Here is a 16379-nt window from a genome sequence, read left to right on the forward strand (position 1 = left end):
TTTTCTTCTGGACTTAGGTATTGACTGCGTTGTCTGCAAGAAATATATGTTAAAGAAAAGGGGGAGAACAGAGGGGAGTCATGTCATGCTTAATTTCCTTTAAAATTTCTTGACTATCTAGAACAGATTACTGTAGCTTTTTTTCTCTTGTATGTTATGATAAAATGGCAAATATTCAGTTCATGCTCTGAACCACCTGAGATTGCATGTAAAAATAATATCTTTATTGAATTAAAAACATATTTTAAAAAATCAACAAAATCTTGACCTGAAACTTCTTGCTTATGCAAGTCAGTAGTCATTTATAAACAACATCTGTTATTTAATTAGTTGCAGAACTGTTATATTCGCTACAATGGATTGAAGAATTGGAGAATCCTCCTTATCTGCTTCTGGAATATCTTCATATGTTAGAAGAGATGCACATAACATATGAGGAGTTCAGTACTCTGAGTAGTACAGCTAACCTGCAGCAAACTATATTTGACAGGTATGTAAGAACAAGTGAAACAACTCTTAGCTCTGTTTTCACAGTTTGTATTGTATGGAGTGCCACTGTATTTCCATATGTGTGTTGATTCAGAATGCATCCAAATGCTTTTGTGGTGAGCCCTGAGCATCTGTATATATTAACCAGGGTATTTCTTCTTCTTTGAAGATCAGAGGAACATGGAAGACTCTGGTCCTTAACCATGGCCAAAGTGGTCCGTGCTGAGAATGCTGGATCCTGGGAGAGGAAAGAACTTTTCAAGACAACAGAAGGGTATCTTAATACTGCTGCCTATAAACCTGCAGTTTGTTGTGAATGTTGATAGTGTGAAATGATCCTGATTCTGACCATTGACAGCTGAAGGCTGGCAATGAAGATACTTGTGTACGGCATGTGAAAGTCAAACTTGGTTTAGCATGTGGAATTAGTTATGTCAGAGGATATTGCCTCATTACGAACTAACTGATACTTTGTTTCCTAGTTCAGCTTTTGCGTTCCTTTCATTGTTGGTGTTTTGCTTGTATGAATAGGTTTCTTCCATTAACAGAGGGCAGATTGCATACACTTCAGTGTTTATCATCTTTCTTAATTGAGGAAGAAAAGAGGGAACTTGTCTTCCATTGTGTGGCCAAACTTATGACATGTACACAGACAGAGCTTTCCAGCACTGACGGTGAGTATGTTCTTACCTCAGTGTAGTTCATCAGAATTTAAGAACATTATTTTGTAATAAAGTTTGGTTTTAGATAAAACATACTTATTATAATATCGTTTTTCCTATAAAAAATGCTTTCTCAGTTTGCCTATTTCTTGTAGACTGGCATAATAATTTTCTGCCTCATTCAGAAAGTACAAGCCTTACTGCCAGATACAAAATTAAAATGAAAAGACTTAGGCTGTTATTAAAAGCATCCTGATGTCACTGTACTTCAGTGAACCATTTATGCTTTACACAGCATGCAAAAATACTGCTATTGTCAGCTGGTCATGATAGTCTTTAGATAGTTTGCCCAGAACTCTTTCACAGTTTACACACATATAATTTTTTAGTAACTCCTCCAACTGAAACTGCACTACATTATATGTCTGCAGCTGTGGAAAATTACCTAAGATAAAGTTGAGATGTATTATGATATTGCTTTGAATATAGCCACTTATTTTGGGTCTACAGCCACTCTATTTGGGTGTAAGTTTTCACAAACTTGCTGCTTTTCAAGAAAACTGGAAATGCTCACATACAGTCCTTCTATCTGTATGGATTACATGTAATTTAAGAGGAAAGTCCTTTGTGTTTTTGTCCCTTACTGCTTTTGTTTGTACTTGTGTCTACTCTTATTGATCAGTCTATATGAAAACTGAAATGTATGGTTTTTATTTTGTAACAGAACTGTACTTACTTAAATTGGAAAAACCTATCTTTGGTTACTTTAAACTGTGGACATCTGTCCCTTGGCAGTGTTCTTAGGATTTCAGATGAGTTCTTCAAATGGATGTTCTTCAGGTGTGAAAATGATCAGTGTTAGTGACATGCAGAAATTGAGAGAAATATTAAGTATCTCTACCATGGTAGTTTTCTACTCTTTCAACTTAGTTGAGGCTTTCTGGCTTTCTAATTGAACCAGTGAGGCAAACAAATGTGTCTGTGAAACTTTGAACAGAAGAAAATGGAAGAATCCTCACTCCTCCTCTGTTGTGGAGGCCTTTTATTTGTAATTGGTGCTTCCCTTCTACTACTTCTCTGTTTTCTAGGTATTCCTGAGCAGAACGTATATGTCCAAATTCACATTAAGTGGGATGTAGGTTGTAGGCTTACCATTCCAATGGTGTTTTTTCTTTTCAGCAGCTGAAAAAAATTGCTGCTGAACTTGTTTAAGTGAAGCAGGGGTTTGTTTGGTTGGTTTTGCTATGCATATGTGATACTTTACCTTTTTTTTTTTTGCCATTGTGCTTGTTGGAAATGTTCATTTTCTCCAAGAAATCAATATAAATACAGTTCTTAAAAATGGAAAACAGTACTAATGCAACAGTTGTACTTCACTCTAAAAGTAAAAATTAACATTCTGACTAGAACTCCAATTAACATTCCAATAATATTAGAATTCAAAACTTTCAGTTGCATTGTCTTCATTATCTGCCCAAATTATTGCTTAGCTTACTGTATTTTTAGTAGCACAAAGAAATTTCAATCTTAGCAGGTATTTTCATTTTTTAGATTTTATAATCTATCACCTTATCTTATAGGAGCTGTTTATTTTTAAAAGTTTGGTAAGATATTGTATTTTGATTTAACAATGACATTTGTGGATTAAGTGTTCAAAGAAGAAAGCTTAGGTATTATCCAAACTGTCTTACAATATTAAAATGAAGTTCTATTGACACACATTCTAATGTTTGTCTTGATAGTTAAGACTATTGAGTTTACATTTTATTATGTCACAGGAGCATTTGGGTGTCTTTCCATTTTGAACACCTGCTTGAAGGATAGAAGTATTGATTGTGATCATCTATTACCTGCAGTATTGAAAATCATAATATCTTGGAAAAATGATAATGAGGACAGCTTTCTCTTTAGCTGGTAGGTGCAACTTTGAGATAATTTGACTTTTTTTCTTATTTCTAAGACAAGTGTTTAAAAATACAGACTAATTCAAATAATTAATTCAAATAAAATCAATCTGTACAATTGCCATCTACTGCTCTAATATTACATATTTAAGCTTTTGTAAAAACCTTGGCTTAGTATATCAGTAACTCATACTGCACAAAAGTACCTGGAAGGCTGGGAGACTGAGGAGCTTCGTAAATGCTTTTGAAAGATGTCAACTGTTTTCAAATGTATTCAGAACTGACCAACTTTTGCAGGTGTTGCTGGATGTTCAGTTCCAAGTTCTGTTTGCTTATTTTGGTAGCAGGAAAAAAACTTGCATACCAGACTTAGCTGCCTTTAAAGGTCTGGACCCAAAAATGTAACTTGAAAACTTCCAGCAAAGAACGAAAATATACTGAGATTATCTTTTTTGACTATAGTGAGAAAAATCCAAGTAACAAAGTTCCAAAATAATCATAAAACCATTGAGTGTTCTGGGTTGGAAGAGACCTTAAAGCTCATCCAGTTCCAACCCCTGCCATGGGCAGGGACACCTTCCATAAGACCAATTTGCTCCAAGATCTGTCCAACTTGGGCTTGAACTTCCAGGAATGGGGAAGCCACAGCTCCTCTGGCAACCTGTGCCAAGGTCTCCCTCACAGGGAAGAATTTCTTCCTGCTAATCTAAACCTATAATATATAAGATATAGTATTTGGACACTTGAGGGCTAATAACTTTTCCTAAATTGGTAACTTTAAAATGATTATTTTTCTTGCATTGATTTAATTAAAATTGCTGACACTCCTAATTTATGTAAGTATATTGATTAAGCAAATGTTTAAATTGTAGAAATGTATGAATCTGTAATTTAGGAATCCTCTTTAGACTTGGAAGCTAATGTAGCACTCTACCTTTGAAAGACAGAATATCAAAAGCACACAGGACATAGCATTGTGGTGCCAGACAAATTTGTCCTGTGAGGAGGAGTGAAGGCAAGAATATGAATACTCAGGTCTGCAATATGCATCTATGTAAGCTTTGGTTGTATTTTTATTACAGCAGTCTGAAAGAAGCAAGTGCTCAATTGCTTGGTTTCAACATTGAGTTGATGCGTTACCTTCCCTTGTTGCTGAAATATTCTTCAGCTCCTTTGGCTGATAATGAGTGGGACTTCTTGATGTGCTCCATGCTGGCTTGGTTAGAGGTAATATGGAAGGATCTTCACTTTTAATATACTTACCTTTTTGATTATTCCCTGAATATGGCAATGACACTGTAATCTCAGCCAAATTCTTGACACAATGATAAGTAGAATTGCACAAAATCCAGTTTATGTTGGACTTTGGACAAAGATTTAAAAGCACAAGCAGTTATACTGTCCTGTTTCTTTTTGTGTATGGAGATAAAATCAGCTCACTCTTCAAGTAATACGATATTTAATAATGGTATTGGTAATTGGAGAATAATTTTGAAATGTATCTGCTGTAGGTCTCTATCTTGAAAAATAATATTTCTTTAAAACATAGATTAACATGATACATCAAAATCAGCTGAATGAAAAGCAATGTCTACATTTCAATATCTAACTGATCACATGAAGTATCAAAGTTATATTCTAATGCTGTTAGGAAAGAGGACAGTAATGTTAGTAGTCAGATGACTACTTACTGATTAATCAAATAAATATACAGAATCTGTCACTCTCTGTCACCTGTGCATTCAGAAGGGCAGGCTGGAAATTTCATGTGACCTTTCTTGGTCTCAGGAATAATCTTACCTAATGGTATGTGCCTTAAAACTATGTATTTTGTTTAAAAACAAACAACAAACTTGTAAGAAAATCTTGTTGTGTAGACTAAGTAGGGAATATTTTTAATTGATAATGATACTCCTTTCTGACAGAATGAGTAAGAAGAAAGATAAAATGAAAGCAGCTGTGTTGGGGGAGAGGAAATATTCGCCTGATAGCCACTTCAGTAATTTCCAGTTTTTAGTAGTATGTTGTCCATTGAATTTTCTTTTTGTCATTATAAGGAAGGTTATATAATGGAAACAATCCATGTTTCTAACATTGGTGAGACTTGGGAATTAATTTCAGGTAGTCCTATTGAAGTACAATTTCTATTTTTAACCCAACCTACCCGACCCACAGAATTTTCGAATGGTTCTTGCAATTTAATTGTCTTTGAAATTATACTTTCTGTTGCAGACAGGAAATGTGAAACATATTTTAAAGCAAATTTATGGTTAAGGAATCTTCCTCTGTGTTTATTTCCTCCTAGACAACAAGTGAAAGCCGTTTGCTTTACCATATCCCGCTTGTGCAGATTTTTGCTTGTGTCAGTTGTGACTTGGCATCTGCCCTTAGCGCTTACTTTGAGGCTGCAGTTCCTGACAGTACTGTTCTTCCTAAGAACTTGGTCAGTGAATGGAAGGAATTCTTTTCTGAGGGAATTCACAATTTGCTGTTACCCTTGTTGGTGAAAATCACAGGCAAGTATATGACAAGGGGATAACAGCCAGGCTGTTTTGAAATAGAACTGAACAGGCCACATTTTTGAATTTACAGGAATATAATGTAAATAGAGTTTATAACAACTCAGTTTGTTTAACACTTACGTGTTAATTAGTAAAGTGATTGCATATAACAGAGATTGTTAAGATTAGATGGAACCTGTCAAGTGCAATCTTGAGTTGTTTCCAGCAGAACTTGTTTATGGTATCATCCATACATTCTGCATCACAGCTTGTTTTCTTTTAAACAGGAGAAACCAAAAATGCATCAGAAAGCTCTTTTCAGAACGCTGTATTATCATCTTTGGGTGAAGCTCTAACTTATATCTCAAAGGACCAGTTCTTAAACCATAAGCTGCCACCGAAGTTGGTTGCAGGCCAGAAGACAAATCTTCCAGATAAACTCCAGACTCTACTGAACACACTTTGTCCGTTATTGCTTTTCCGGGCTCGACCTGTACAGGTTTCTGTCTACCATATGCTGCATAAGTAAGAAGCAACAAATTTTTCACTCTCATTGCCTCTCAACCCTCCTGCCCCTTTTCTTAAAAATATGCAGTATGTGCTATAGAATATGCACTTGTAGCAAAATCATGTTCCATTATGGGAGAAAATCCTCAACTGGGCAATTCGTGTTCTTTTTTGGAGGACACTATATAAAACAATGAATGCTAAAGTTAATTGTATTAGCAGACTTAAGAAAGGTATTTATTTTCAGCCCTTATTTTAGCACTCATGGAATCCTAAAATGTATACTGAAAAATTCCAGGTTTTATCTGGGCCTGACACTACCATTAAATAGTATGATATTTTTATTTTCATTCATTTAGGTAAGAAAGTAAATACAGATAGGTAGTATTGCTGTGAACTTCTTGGATATTTCTAATACCCAGAGAGACAATACAGAATTTGTAAAATTTGTGCATTTGGCTCCCCAAAATGCAATTGCAAGGCAGATGGCTTAAGCCAGCCACCATTATCTTTCACTTATACTGAGGCATAAAGTTGCAATAGCTTTATTCTGATAGAGAATTTTATTTTAGCATGGCTCAGGAAAAGTAAGAGGTCTGGAAAGAGAAGTGAGCAAGGATACATGCTTGTTGGCTGTCGCTCTTGACCAAAGATGGTGGCATGTTTCTGAAAGATTCTGTGTTGTTGTTAAGGAATAACTGCCTTTATTTTATTGTCTGTCAAAATGTTGATGTTGATAAGCAAAGAACTATGCATCACATATATTAAAATAGTTTATTAAAATTATTTTTAAATTAAACCTGATGATTTCCTTTCCATATTTCTATAGATTAATGCCTGAATTGCCTAAATTTGATGATGAAGATCTCAAGTCCTATGGTGATGAAGAGGAGGAATTGGCATTGTGTGTATTTTTTCCCTCACTTTTTGTAGGACTGTCTTCCATATTTTTAAAATGTGTTAAAAGCTTGAAGTTTGCAGCAGAGTAGCTGTCAGTAGGAGATGTTAAAAAATTGCATAGCTATGACAATAAGGTTATAAATATTTAGAATATTAAATATTTTGGTCCTTTGTACTAAAACTGGAGACAGTATTTGCAGTTGTTTTTAGGTGCAGTTACTGGACTAAATGCTGTATATTAGGAAATCTTAGCAAATTTTTACTTGTATTCAGGATGTATCTGCACAGGTAATTTCAGCTACTTGAAGCATAACAAAAAATTAAGTCTGTGTTTTACACAGCTTGAATCCCGTGAATTCTCTGGTTTGAAGAGAGAATGCAGTAACTGGTTAAAACTCCTTTTTAACCTCAGCCCAATGATTAATACCTTTCCTAACTGCAGAGAAGCAAAAGGCTTTTCAACCTAGAGCCAACAGTGATTAGGAGATCATTGTTCAGTTGCTCATTTGTTGGTGTGACTCCAGAGAAAGCAAGCAAAGTGGCTATCCATGATGTACGTTAAATCAGATCAGGCATAGACCACTCCCATATGAAGTGATCAGCATTCAGTTTAAATTTGTCTCCTAAGAAGATAAAAGCACCAACTCTCCCATTCAGGGAAAAAGAAGAAATTTTTTAAAGAGTAAATTTTCTTGTAATAAAAGGCTTATTTTATGTTCTGCATGCATGGCTTTACTTTCATGACTCTCTAGGAAGGCTATGAACTTAAATTCAGTTCATGCTGTGCTCAAGATTTGAGTTTACTATTCCAGATAATATTTTTCCACAGATCACCTCCAGCAGCTCTTATGTCTATCCTGGCCACTCAAGAACTCTTGCTAGAAAACATCCTGGAATGCATTCCAGTTGGAGAATTTGCAGTTATTCAACCCCTGAGTGATGAGTTCTGCCTTGTTTTGGGATATCTTCTCACTTGGAAGTTAACATTAGCTTTCTTTAAAGCAGCTTCTTCTCAGGTATATTTTCAGAGTCTTTTTAAGTGAATTTCTTAACCTACTTTTTTAGTTTCAGTCTCAGTTTCATCCAGCCGTTTTCTTTTAATTATGTAATTTCTTATCCCTTGTTTCTGTGAAATTAGTGAAAATTCTGAAATCACCAATTTAGATTGGACAAGACTTAGATTTCTGCACCACTGTATTTGAGGATGGTAAAATTAGAGCAACGAAGAACTAAGATTCATGAAAAGATGACTCTTTCTTGCATTTTTAAACAAGCTTGGTACATATTATAATCTTTTAATCATTCAAAATGGTGCAGAGAACTAAACTTGTCTTCTAAACACTACTTCTGAGTCACAATGTTGCTGTTCCTCCCTGCAAGGACATATTTGTATTATTTACAGAGGAAGCTGTATTTACCATGTTTTGGTTTTTTTGTGAATTTTTTTAATGCTACCAGCTACGCGTTCTCTACTCACAATACCTTAGAAGAACTAAAAGCTTGAATAAACTGCTTTATCACTTGTTCAGGCTTATGCCTGAAAACCCTGTCTTTTCTGGGCCAACTTCAGAAGTTCCAAATAAGGACACAAAAACCTTCTTTACTGAAGAGCTTCGTTTAGATGTCAAAGGTTAGTAAAAACTCTATTTGTGCATTTGAGAGAGTTGTTATATTTGAATAAGCTGTTTTTCTTAAAAATACTTATTTAGAAAATCTTACCTATAAAACAAATACACAGAGAGACAAATACATACATATGTTTAATAATCTTTTGTTAACTCTCCCCATTTGAAACTTAACTAAAGTTGACATGTTTATCAGAGAAACCAAGAAAAACAAAAGTCAGGAATAATACATTGGTACTATTGAATCATGAACGTAACAATTCCAAAACACTAGAAATGTGTGATTTATTCTGAAACCATTGCTTCTAGAGATAATTTTTAATATTAAATAAAATTTCCATATTTTCTTGTATTTTAATATATAAATTCAAAATATTAAAAACCATTTTAATATATATTTTTAAATGTTTGAGATGTTAAATTGTGTGTTGTTTTCGTCATGTTCGAAAGACCCAGTTAATCAGTGATGATGAGAGAAGATATGCTGCTTTTTTTACCTGAAAAACATGAAAAAGGGAATTAGATTTTGAAGTCCCTTCATTTAATTTTTTTAATGTACCTACACAGATATAAGCAAGGAAATGGAGTTTCCATTTCTTAATTTTTCTCTTGGACATCACTGTATGTTGCAGAACAATTTATCTGCATGACAGTAAGAAAGAATTACTAACATGACATCCCAAGGGAAAGTCTTCCCTTAACTCATCATAGAATCATTAAGACCTCTGGGATCATCCAAGTTCACCCTTTGAACACCACCATGTCCCCTAAACCATATCACAAAGTGCCCTGTCAGTGTGTTTTTTGAACACCTCCAGGGATGGTGACTCCACCACTTCCTTGGGCAGCCTGTTCCAATGCTTATTCACTCCTTCAGCAAAGAATTATTTCCTAATATCCAAACTGAACCTCTGTTGGTGGAACTCGACATGCTTGCAAAGCTCAGCTGTCCTCCAAACACCTTATTGTTTTCACTCCAAAGTGAGTGTTTTGTGATTTCTACAATATAAAATTATTTTTGATTCCTGGTGTCCACTTGGAGTTCAGTCTCTAAATGAAAAGGTGAATTCTGAGGTGTGGAGTATCAGGCTAAGGAACAAAAAAACCAGCCTGGTGAAGAAGGGCTGAGTCAAACAGGCCCTTAGAATTGCAATAGTAGGAACATGTACATGAAATTCCAGGTACCACAATTGTATTGGAATCAGAAATTTGTATGTGATGTGGAGGCACCAACTTCCGTGACTAATGTATTAAGAGTATTTCAACACCTTTTCTTTCCCTCCCAGGGACTGGGGGGCTGTCATCCCAGATCCCACACTTGGCCTGCTCTGTGTACCATATAACACTGAAAGATCTGCCAGCCATGGTGAGGCTGTGGTGGAATAGCTGTGAGAAGCGTGTCTTCAATGTTGTGGATAAATTCACAAGCAAATATGTCAGCAGTGTGCTCTCCTCGCAGGAAATATCTTCTGTTCAGACTAGCACACAGTTATTTAATGGCATGACAGTAAGACTTTTTGTCCTTTCTTTTAATTTACTTGAGTTTTTTGCAAACATTTCAGGAAATTTTACTTCTCAGAACCAGACTGTGGTTCTGTTTTATATGATTGCAATTTTGTTGTTCTAAATGACTGATTAAACATAATTTTGCTTGGTATCAATAAATTAAATTGATGTTTATTAATATTCTGCTTGCAAAAAACTTGAAAGAATGGATTTTAGGATGTTGAAGAATTTGAGGAAGTGGGAGGTACTGCTATCAATATACTATTTTTTATTTATTAAAAGATGTAATCAATCAGTAGATTGAAAACTGGCTGGTAATTCCTTTTTAGTTTATTGAGATATGAATAGATTTTTGTTTTCCTTGAAAAAAGTGTTTACCTGATCTAAGAAAATAATTTAATATGCATAGGAATGTGTTTATAATGTGTGTGTGTGTATATATATATATATATATATATATATATATACACAAAGACTAGAGATGCTGAATGGCATTTTTTAATACGTGTATTTTTTTCAAAGGTTAAAGCTCGGTCTGCAGCACGAGAAGTCATTGCAACCTATTCTGTTGATGATATATTTATTGAACTAATAATACAGCTTCCATCAAATTATCCACTGGGATGCATAACAGTTGAGAGTGGAAAGAGAGTTGGTGTAGCTGTACAGCAGTGGCGCAATTGGATGCTACAGTTAAGCACATATCTTACACATCAGGTGAATTTCAATAAAGTTCTTAGTTTTGAAAACTTAATAAGTCCTTATAGCAGAAAAACATTCCTAGTAATGCAGTATTGTATAGATCTGTGTAATAGATCTCATTAGATTGCAAACCTTTGTAGAACTGGGTCACTCTTACCATCTGCTTTTCTCCAGATACATCAACAGAGGTAAAATGATCAGTCTACTGTTAAATCCACAGCCCAAGTTGAAAATTTAGATCTTTTAAGATATGGCCCAGTGTTTGTCCTGTGTGTCAGTACCATCTCAACTATAATTTGAAAAAAAACACAGACAAACAAATGACAACAACAAAAATCAAAACCAAAAACCCCATCCATGGAATTCTCTAAAAGACTGATGGTTGCTGAAATGGCATAATCTGTGGTTAGACCAAAACAAAGCAGTGATTGAAAATTTCAAAATCTGTTTGAAAGTGCTCCTGAATATGCTCTTCCTGCACTATTGAATACTCACTTTTCTGTAGATCAGAGTATTAGAAATTATGCACTGCATGTATTGCATGTAGTTTCAGATTGTAAATCCTTCAGGCCTTGTTTCCTTCATGTTTTCATGACTACAACAGGAATAGTTCAAAGGAGTTCTCCGGTATTAACAGCTCATTTCCCTCTTTTAGAATGGAAGTATTATGGAAGGCTTATCTTTGTGGAAAAATAATGTGGATAAACGTTTTGAAGGCGTTGAAGATTGCATGATCTGTTTTTCAGTCATTCATGGTTCAAACTATTCTCTTCCCAAAAAAGCTTGCAGAACATGCAAGAAGAAGTTTCATTCAGCTTGCTTGGTAAGTACCTTGGAGTAAATCTTTTTAAATAGGCAAAATACCCTAGAATCATAGAGCAGGGTCAGAAGGAGCTTAAAGCTCATCTGTTCCATCCTCCTGCCATGGGCAGGGACACCTTCTGCTAGACCAGGTTGTCCAAGCCCCATCCAGCCTGACTATCCATATAGTTTAAACCAGAAACTTCTACTGTATTACCAACAATTTTCCACGTTGTCATTGGAGTATCTGGGATTAACAGCACTCATAAGTTATTTTTGTGAATTTTGTACTAAGATGTAAGGACAGGTAATGAAAGAAGAGCTGCTACACAGTGTATGTCCAATAAGTGTATATACAAATACATATATGCATACACACATGCATACATGTGTGAGTGAAAAGGGTTTTTTTACCGTTTCTTGGGGGTTTTTTTAAGTGTAGGTAATGTTTTGATAGTTACATTCACAGAATCACAAAATCAACTAGCTTAGAAAAGACATTTGAGATCAAGTCCAACCTATGACCTAACACCACCTTGTCAGCTGGACTATGACACTAAGTGCTACATCCAGTCTTTTCTTAAACATCTGCAGAGATGTTTAAGAAAAGACTGGATGTAGCACTTAGTGTCATAATTCAGTCATGGAGACAGTGACTCCACCACCTTCCTGGACAGCCCAATCCAATGCCCAGTCACTACTTCTGTGAAGAACTTCCTGTTGTCCAGTCTAAACCTGCCCTGGTGCAGCTTAACACAGATCCTTGGCAATAATGGTTATTGATGATGTACTAGTGTTTCTGTACTCAGCTTGCCTTCGTATATTAAACAAATGTATTTCTCTTTTTCAGTACAAATGGTTCTCATCCAGCAACAAATCCACATGTCCGCTCTGTCGAGAGACATTCTTGTGAAACAAAACGTTCTTCTTTCTGTGAGCCAAATAAGAAATACAGAGCAGGCAATAAACTGTATGTTGAAAGAAGTTAACTATTTGGAAATAATGTCAGTTACTTTAAGTTCTTCGCTAGTGGAATATGGACACACCTCTGGACTGGCTTTTTGTAAATTTGAAGATTCTTCTTTGATATAAAGAAATATATAACAATAATTTATTTTAATTGGTATATTTTTAAGATATATTAAAATTTTCAGAAATAATGTGGAGTTATGTCTGAAAAGTGGTGTTTAAGCCACAGCATAGTTAATTAAAAACTCTTATTTTAGGCATATTCTAACATGGTGTTATGTAATTAACCCAGGTGATACCTTTTAATATAACAGCTGAATATAACATAGGTTACCACCTAAAGATTTGATTTTTTATTATAATGCATTCATAACAGTCCCTTTTTTTGGGGAAAAAAAATGCTGTTGCTGTTAGACATTAAGGCATGAAACTGGGGTGATAATCTATTAAAGCGTAAAATTTAAACATAGCCTCTTCTAATAAATAGAACTTTCACCTTTCAAAGTTTCTTTTTGCCAAAACTCCCCAACCATCCAGTAGCCTAAAATCATGAAAACCCAGAAGGCCAACTAAGGAGAGAGACCACAAAGAGAGAGACCAACAAAGTTCCTGCATCACAATGACACCATCTATTTATTGCTGATAGGCTTTTAAAGAGAAGGCAGATGCACTGATCAGTTCTTGTTTGTCTTCATGAGCTGGCAAATTAGCTATCACCGAATGTCTACTGTACTTCCACTGTCCTAGAATAATAAGTGAGCATCCAGATGTATCAGAATTTAATAGCCTTCAACTATACATTTTTTCATGCCATTTTTTTTAACAGTGATATCATACTAGTATATTCCAACTTGGATGGTATTTGTGGTGGGTTTCTTTGAAAAGTCAATAGAAGTGGGGAATAAGTAAATAAATAAATGTTGTCAATCTCTGTAGTCTCTGGTTTGCTATCTCTTCCTGTGTGTGATAAACTTTTAGAAATTCATTTTATAGATTTTCAGATGCCGAGTTTGTAGCATGGTCAATTGGCTGTACCTCAACAGCTATTATTTTAGATTTTTAGCTGTTGATAACTGAAGTCTGTATTTTTAACAGATAATGCTGGGCTGCCAGAGGAGAAATTCCTTGAGCTTTTGTTTTGAGTAGGTGAGAATGGAAAGGATTTAAAGCTGGTATTGAGAAGGTCTAACTGAAAAGACAGAGTAGGGAACAAGCTGTATTGTTTCATAGTTACTGATGCTAAAACTCCATCATTGCCTCTGTTTCATCACTTTGGTTATTCCAAATTACTTCTTTGCAAAGTCATTGACTGATCTGAAGGCAGATACCTTAATACCTTTTCATGGATGAGTACTCTTCATCTAGATTACTCCATAGTAGTATCCTCCTTGTAAAATGGGATAAAAGGGAGTACAATCATAACCACACTGCTGCCCAGAGATTTCAGGGCAGTAATAGCCTGCCTTGAATCATGGAATTGTTAAGGTTGGAAAAGACATTTAAGATCCTCAAGTCCAATCATAAACTTAGCACCACCTCCGTGTTCACTATTAAACAGTGTCCTCAGGTGCTGGTTCCACATGGGTTTTGAACACTTCCAGCTATAGTGACTTGGCCACTTCCCTGAGAAGCCTGTTCCAAAACTTGACAACCCTTTTTTCCTAATATCTAATCTAAACCTGCCCTAGTGCCATTGAAAACCTGAGGCTGTTCTATTTTGTCCTGTCCCTTGTTCCCTGTGAGAAGAGCCTGATCCCCACCTGGCTCCACTCTCCTGTCAAGGAGCTGTGGGGAGTGAGAAAGTTCCCCCTGAGCCTTCTTTTCTCCCACCTCCCTCAGCTACTCCTAGTGCTGCAGACCCTTCCCCAGCTCTGTTCCCTTCTCTGGATACGCTCCAGCACTTCAATGTCCTTATAGTGAGAGACCCCAGGATTGGACATGCTTCATGTGAGAGACAACTTTGAAAATTTAAAAAGGTTTATTAAACCTTAATAAAAATACAACAAAGGACTACATAAGGGAAAAGCTGCAGTGCCGAGAACTGCCCCTCGTGCATACCATATGGCCAGTTCGTCTTCAAGATGGATGCTCAGTCTTTTATACCACTGGGGGTTGCATCAGCCAGCCCTGGCCCCTCCCAAAGTCTGTCAGTCAGTTCTTCTTTGCCATTTATCACTGGAGACTGCTTTCTTGTAACTTGATTGGAGATCGGGTGTTGCCATGCCGCACCCCCTAAGCAGCAAGCTTATCCATTCCCCACTGCCCCATACAAGGGACACGTGCAGCCTTCTTTTTACCTGCCCTAGACAGCCCTGGCTGTCTGATGGTCACAATACAGGGGGAAAAGGGAACTGTGGAGAGAACAGAGGACATCTAAACTACAATAACATAACTATACATCACTAAAGCTTTTATTAATATTCACAACACAATAGTATCTTTTAATTGCGAGAGCAAATCATCCCATTATCCGTCTATAACACTTCAGCAGTGCCCAGCACAGAGGGACAGTCACTGTGCTGGTCCTGCTGGACACACCATTGCTGATATAGGCCAGGTGCCTTTGACCTTCTTGCTTACCTGAGCACACTTGGCTCATGTGCAGCTGCTCTTGACCAGCACCCCCAGGGCCTTTCCTGACTGGCAGCTCTCCAGCCACTCTGCCTCAGCCTGGAGCTCTGCTTGGGGTTTTGGAGACCCAAGCGCATCACCCAGCACAGGGAAGACCCTTGCTTCACCTTTCTATTCAGAAGGACACCATTTCCTTCTGACAGAAACAAACTCCCTAACTGTGCCTTGGACATGTAAAAATGCCTGATAACTACATCAGAAGGAGTACCACTGATTCAGAGCATTTAAACCCAGCATAGCTACAGAGAGGAGAAATTACAGACTGGAAGTTTTAATGGTTGTCTGAAAGCTGAAGTACAGGATTTCTACTTCAGTGCTAGTTCTACATAGTACATCTTTGTGAGAGTCTGTCTGAAATATCACTCATCTGCCTCAGAATCGTCATTTGGGGACCACTGAAGAAGAGACCCCCCCCCCCATCTTAAATCTCTGGTTCTGTAGGAGAAAGTTACACACGCCAAGGGCCCTGAGACCTGAGCATAGTGCTAAGCTATTGTTCACAGGTGGTGTTTGCTGTATGCTACACTGAGCCCAATGAAAGAAGAAGGGGACACCGTGCCCTTTTTGCAACAACAGCCGTGGAAGCTGTCCCACCTCTTGGCCTGGCTGGACTTCTCCTGCGTTCTGGGTGGTCCCCCCACAGAAGACCCCTCACTTGTCTACAATTGCTGTGAGACTGAGATGTAAGAAGCCTCTTCACCGGAGAAAAACTGAGACATGAAACCCCTATGTGAGAAGACCCCCTCTCATACTTTGCAAGGACTGGGATTGAAACCCCCAACCTGGGGGAGGTGTACGGGGGAAGGCAAGCTGACCAAAGCAAGACAGATGTTGCAAGTGTGACCACTGGACCAAGAAGACAATGGCTCTTGCTTACTGCTGAGAACATGGACTACCTGTAACATATATTCCTTTTTGTATCTGTGTCCCCCCCTGCAATTTCCAATAGAGTTATTATAATAAAAACCTCTGAGTTAGCTAGAGATTTTGAGATCTCCCAGATGTAACAGGCGGATCCTTGGCTGGACTGGACCAAAGGACTTCGCCTCTACGTTTGGTAGCTATATCCCCTTCTTTCTCTCTCTCTCCCTCTTTTCTCTCTCTTTTTCTCTCCCTTAATCCCTCTATCGCATTTTGCTGTAATCATTCAATAAAAGTGCATTTGTTTTGATTATTACTGCA

General features: G+C 36.8%; 2 protein-coding genes across 4 annotated transcripts in view; one reads left to right on the forward strand and one right to left on the reverse strand.

Moving 5' to 3' along the window:
• The window catches only part of LTN1 (listerin E3 ubiquitin protein ligase 1), a 31658-nt gene extending 18157 nt beyond the window's left edge, over window positions 1-13501 (forward strand). Inside the window, exons 17-30 of the mRNA XM_064724473.1 lie at window positions 331-490; window positions 659-763; window positions 1021-1163; window positions 2930-3065; window positions 4138-4282; window positions 5361-5571; window positions 5844-6081; window positions 6893-6967; window positions 7793-7979; window positions 8422-8593; window positions 9875-10095; window positions 10617-10811; window positions 11452-11619; window positions 12448-13501. Coding sequence (XP_064580543.1) covers window positions 331-490; window positions 659-763; window positions 1021-1163; window positions 2930-3065; window positions 4138-4282; window positions 5361-5571; window positions 5844-6081; window positions 6893-6967; window positions 7793-7979; window positions 8422-8593; window positions 9875-10095; window positions 10617-10811; window positions 11452-11619; window positions 12448-12510 — 2219 coding nt within the window. The 3' untranslated portion in view covers window positions 12511-13501. The remainder of the gene's footprint in view (window positions 1-330; window positions 491-658; window positions 764-1020; window positions 1164-2929; window positions 3066-4137; window positions 4283-5360; window positions 5572-5843; window positions 6082-6892; window positions 6968-7792; window positions 7980-8421; window positions 8594-9874; window positions 10096-10616; window positions 10812-11451; window positions 11620-12447) is intronic.
• The window catches only part of CD200 (CD200 molecule), a 51536-nt gene continuing 44160 nt past the window's right edge, over window positions 9004-16379 (reverse strand). For 2 of the 3 annotated variants that reach the window (XR_010441880.1, XM_064724521.1), the window contains exon 6: window positions 9004-9085. The gene's annotated coding sequence lies outside the window, so the exon portion shown is untranslated. Of the gene's footprint in view, window positions 9086-14134; window positions 14918-16379 lie in introns of those variants that run through there. The other variant, XM_064724494.1, reaches the window with a different exon arrangement.

This window comes from Zonotrichia leucophrys, chromosome 1, assembly GCF_028769735.1.
Source record: "Zonotrichia leucophrys gambelii isolate GWCS_2022_RI chromosome 1, RI_Zleu_2.0, whole genome shotgun sequence".
In the NCBI taxonomy this organism is placed as follows: Eukaryota; Metazoa; Chordata; class Aves; order Passeriformes; family Passerellidae; genus Zonotrichia; species Zonotrichia leucophrys.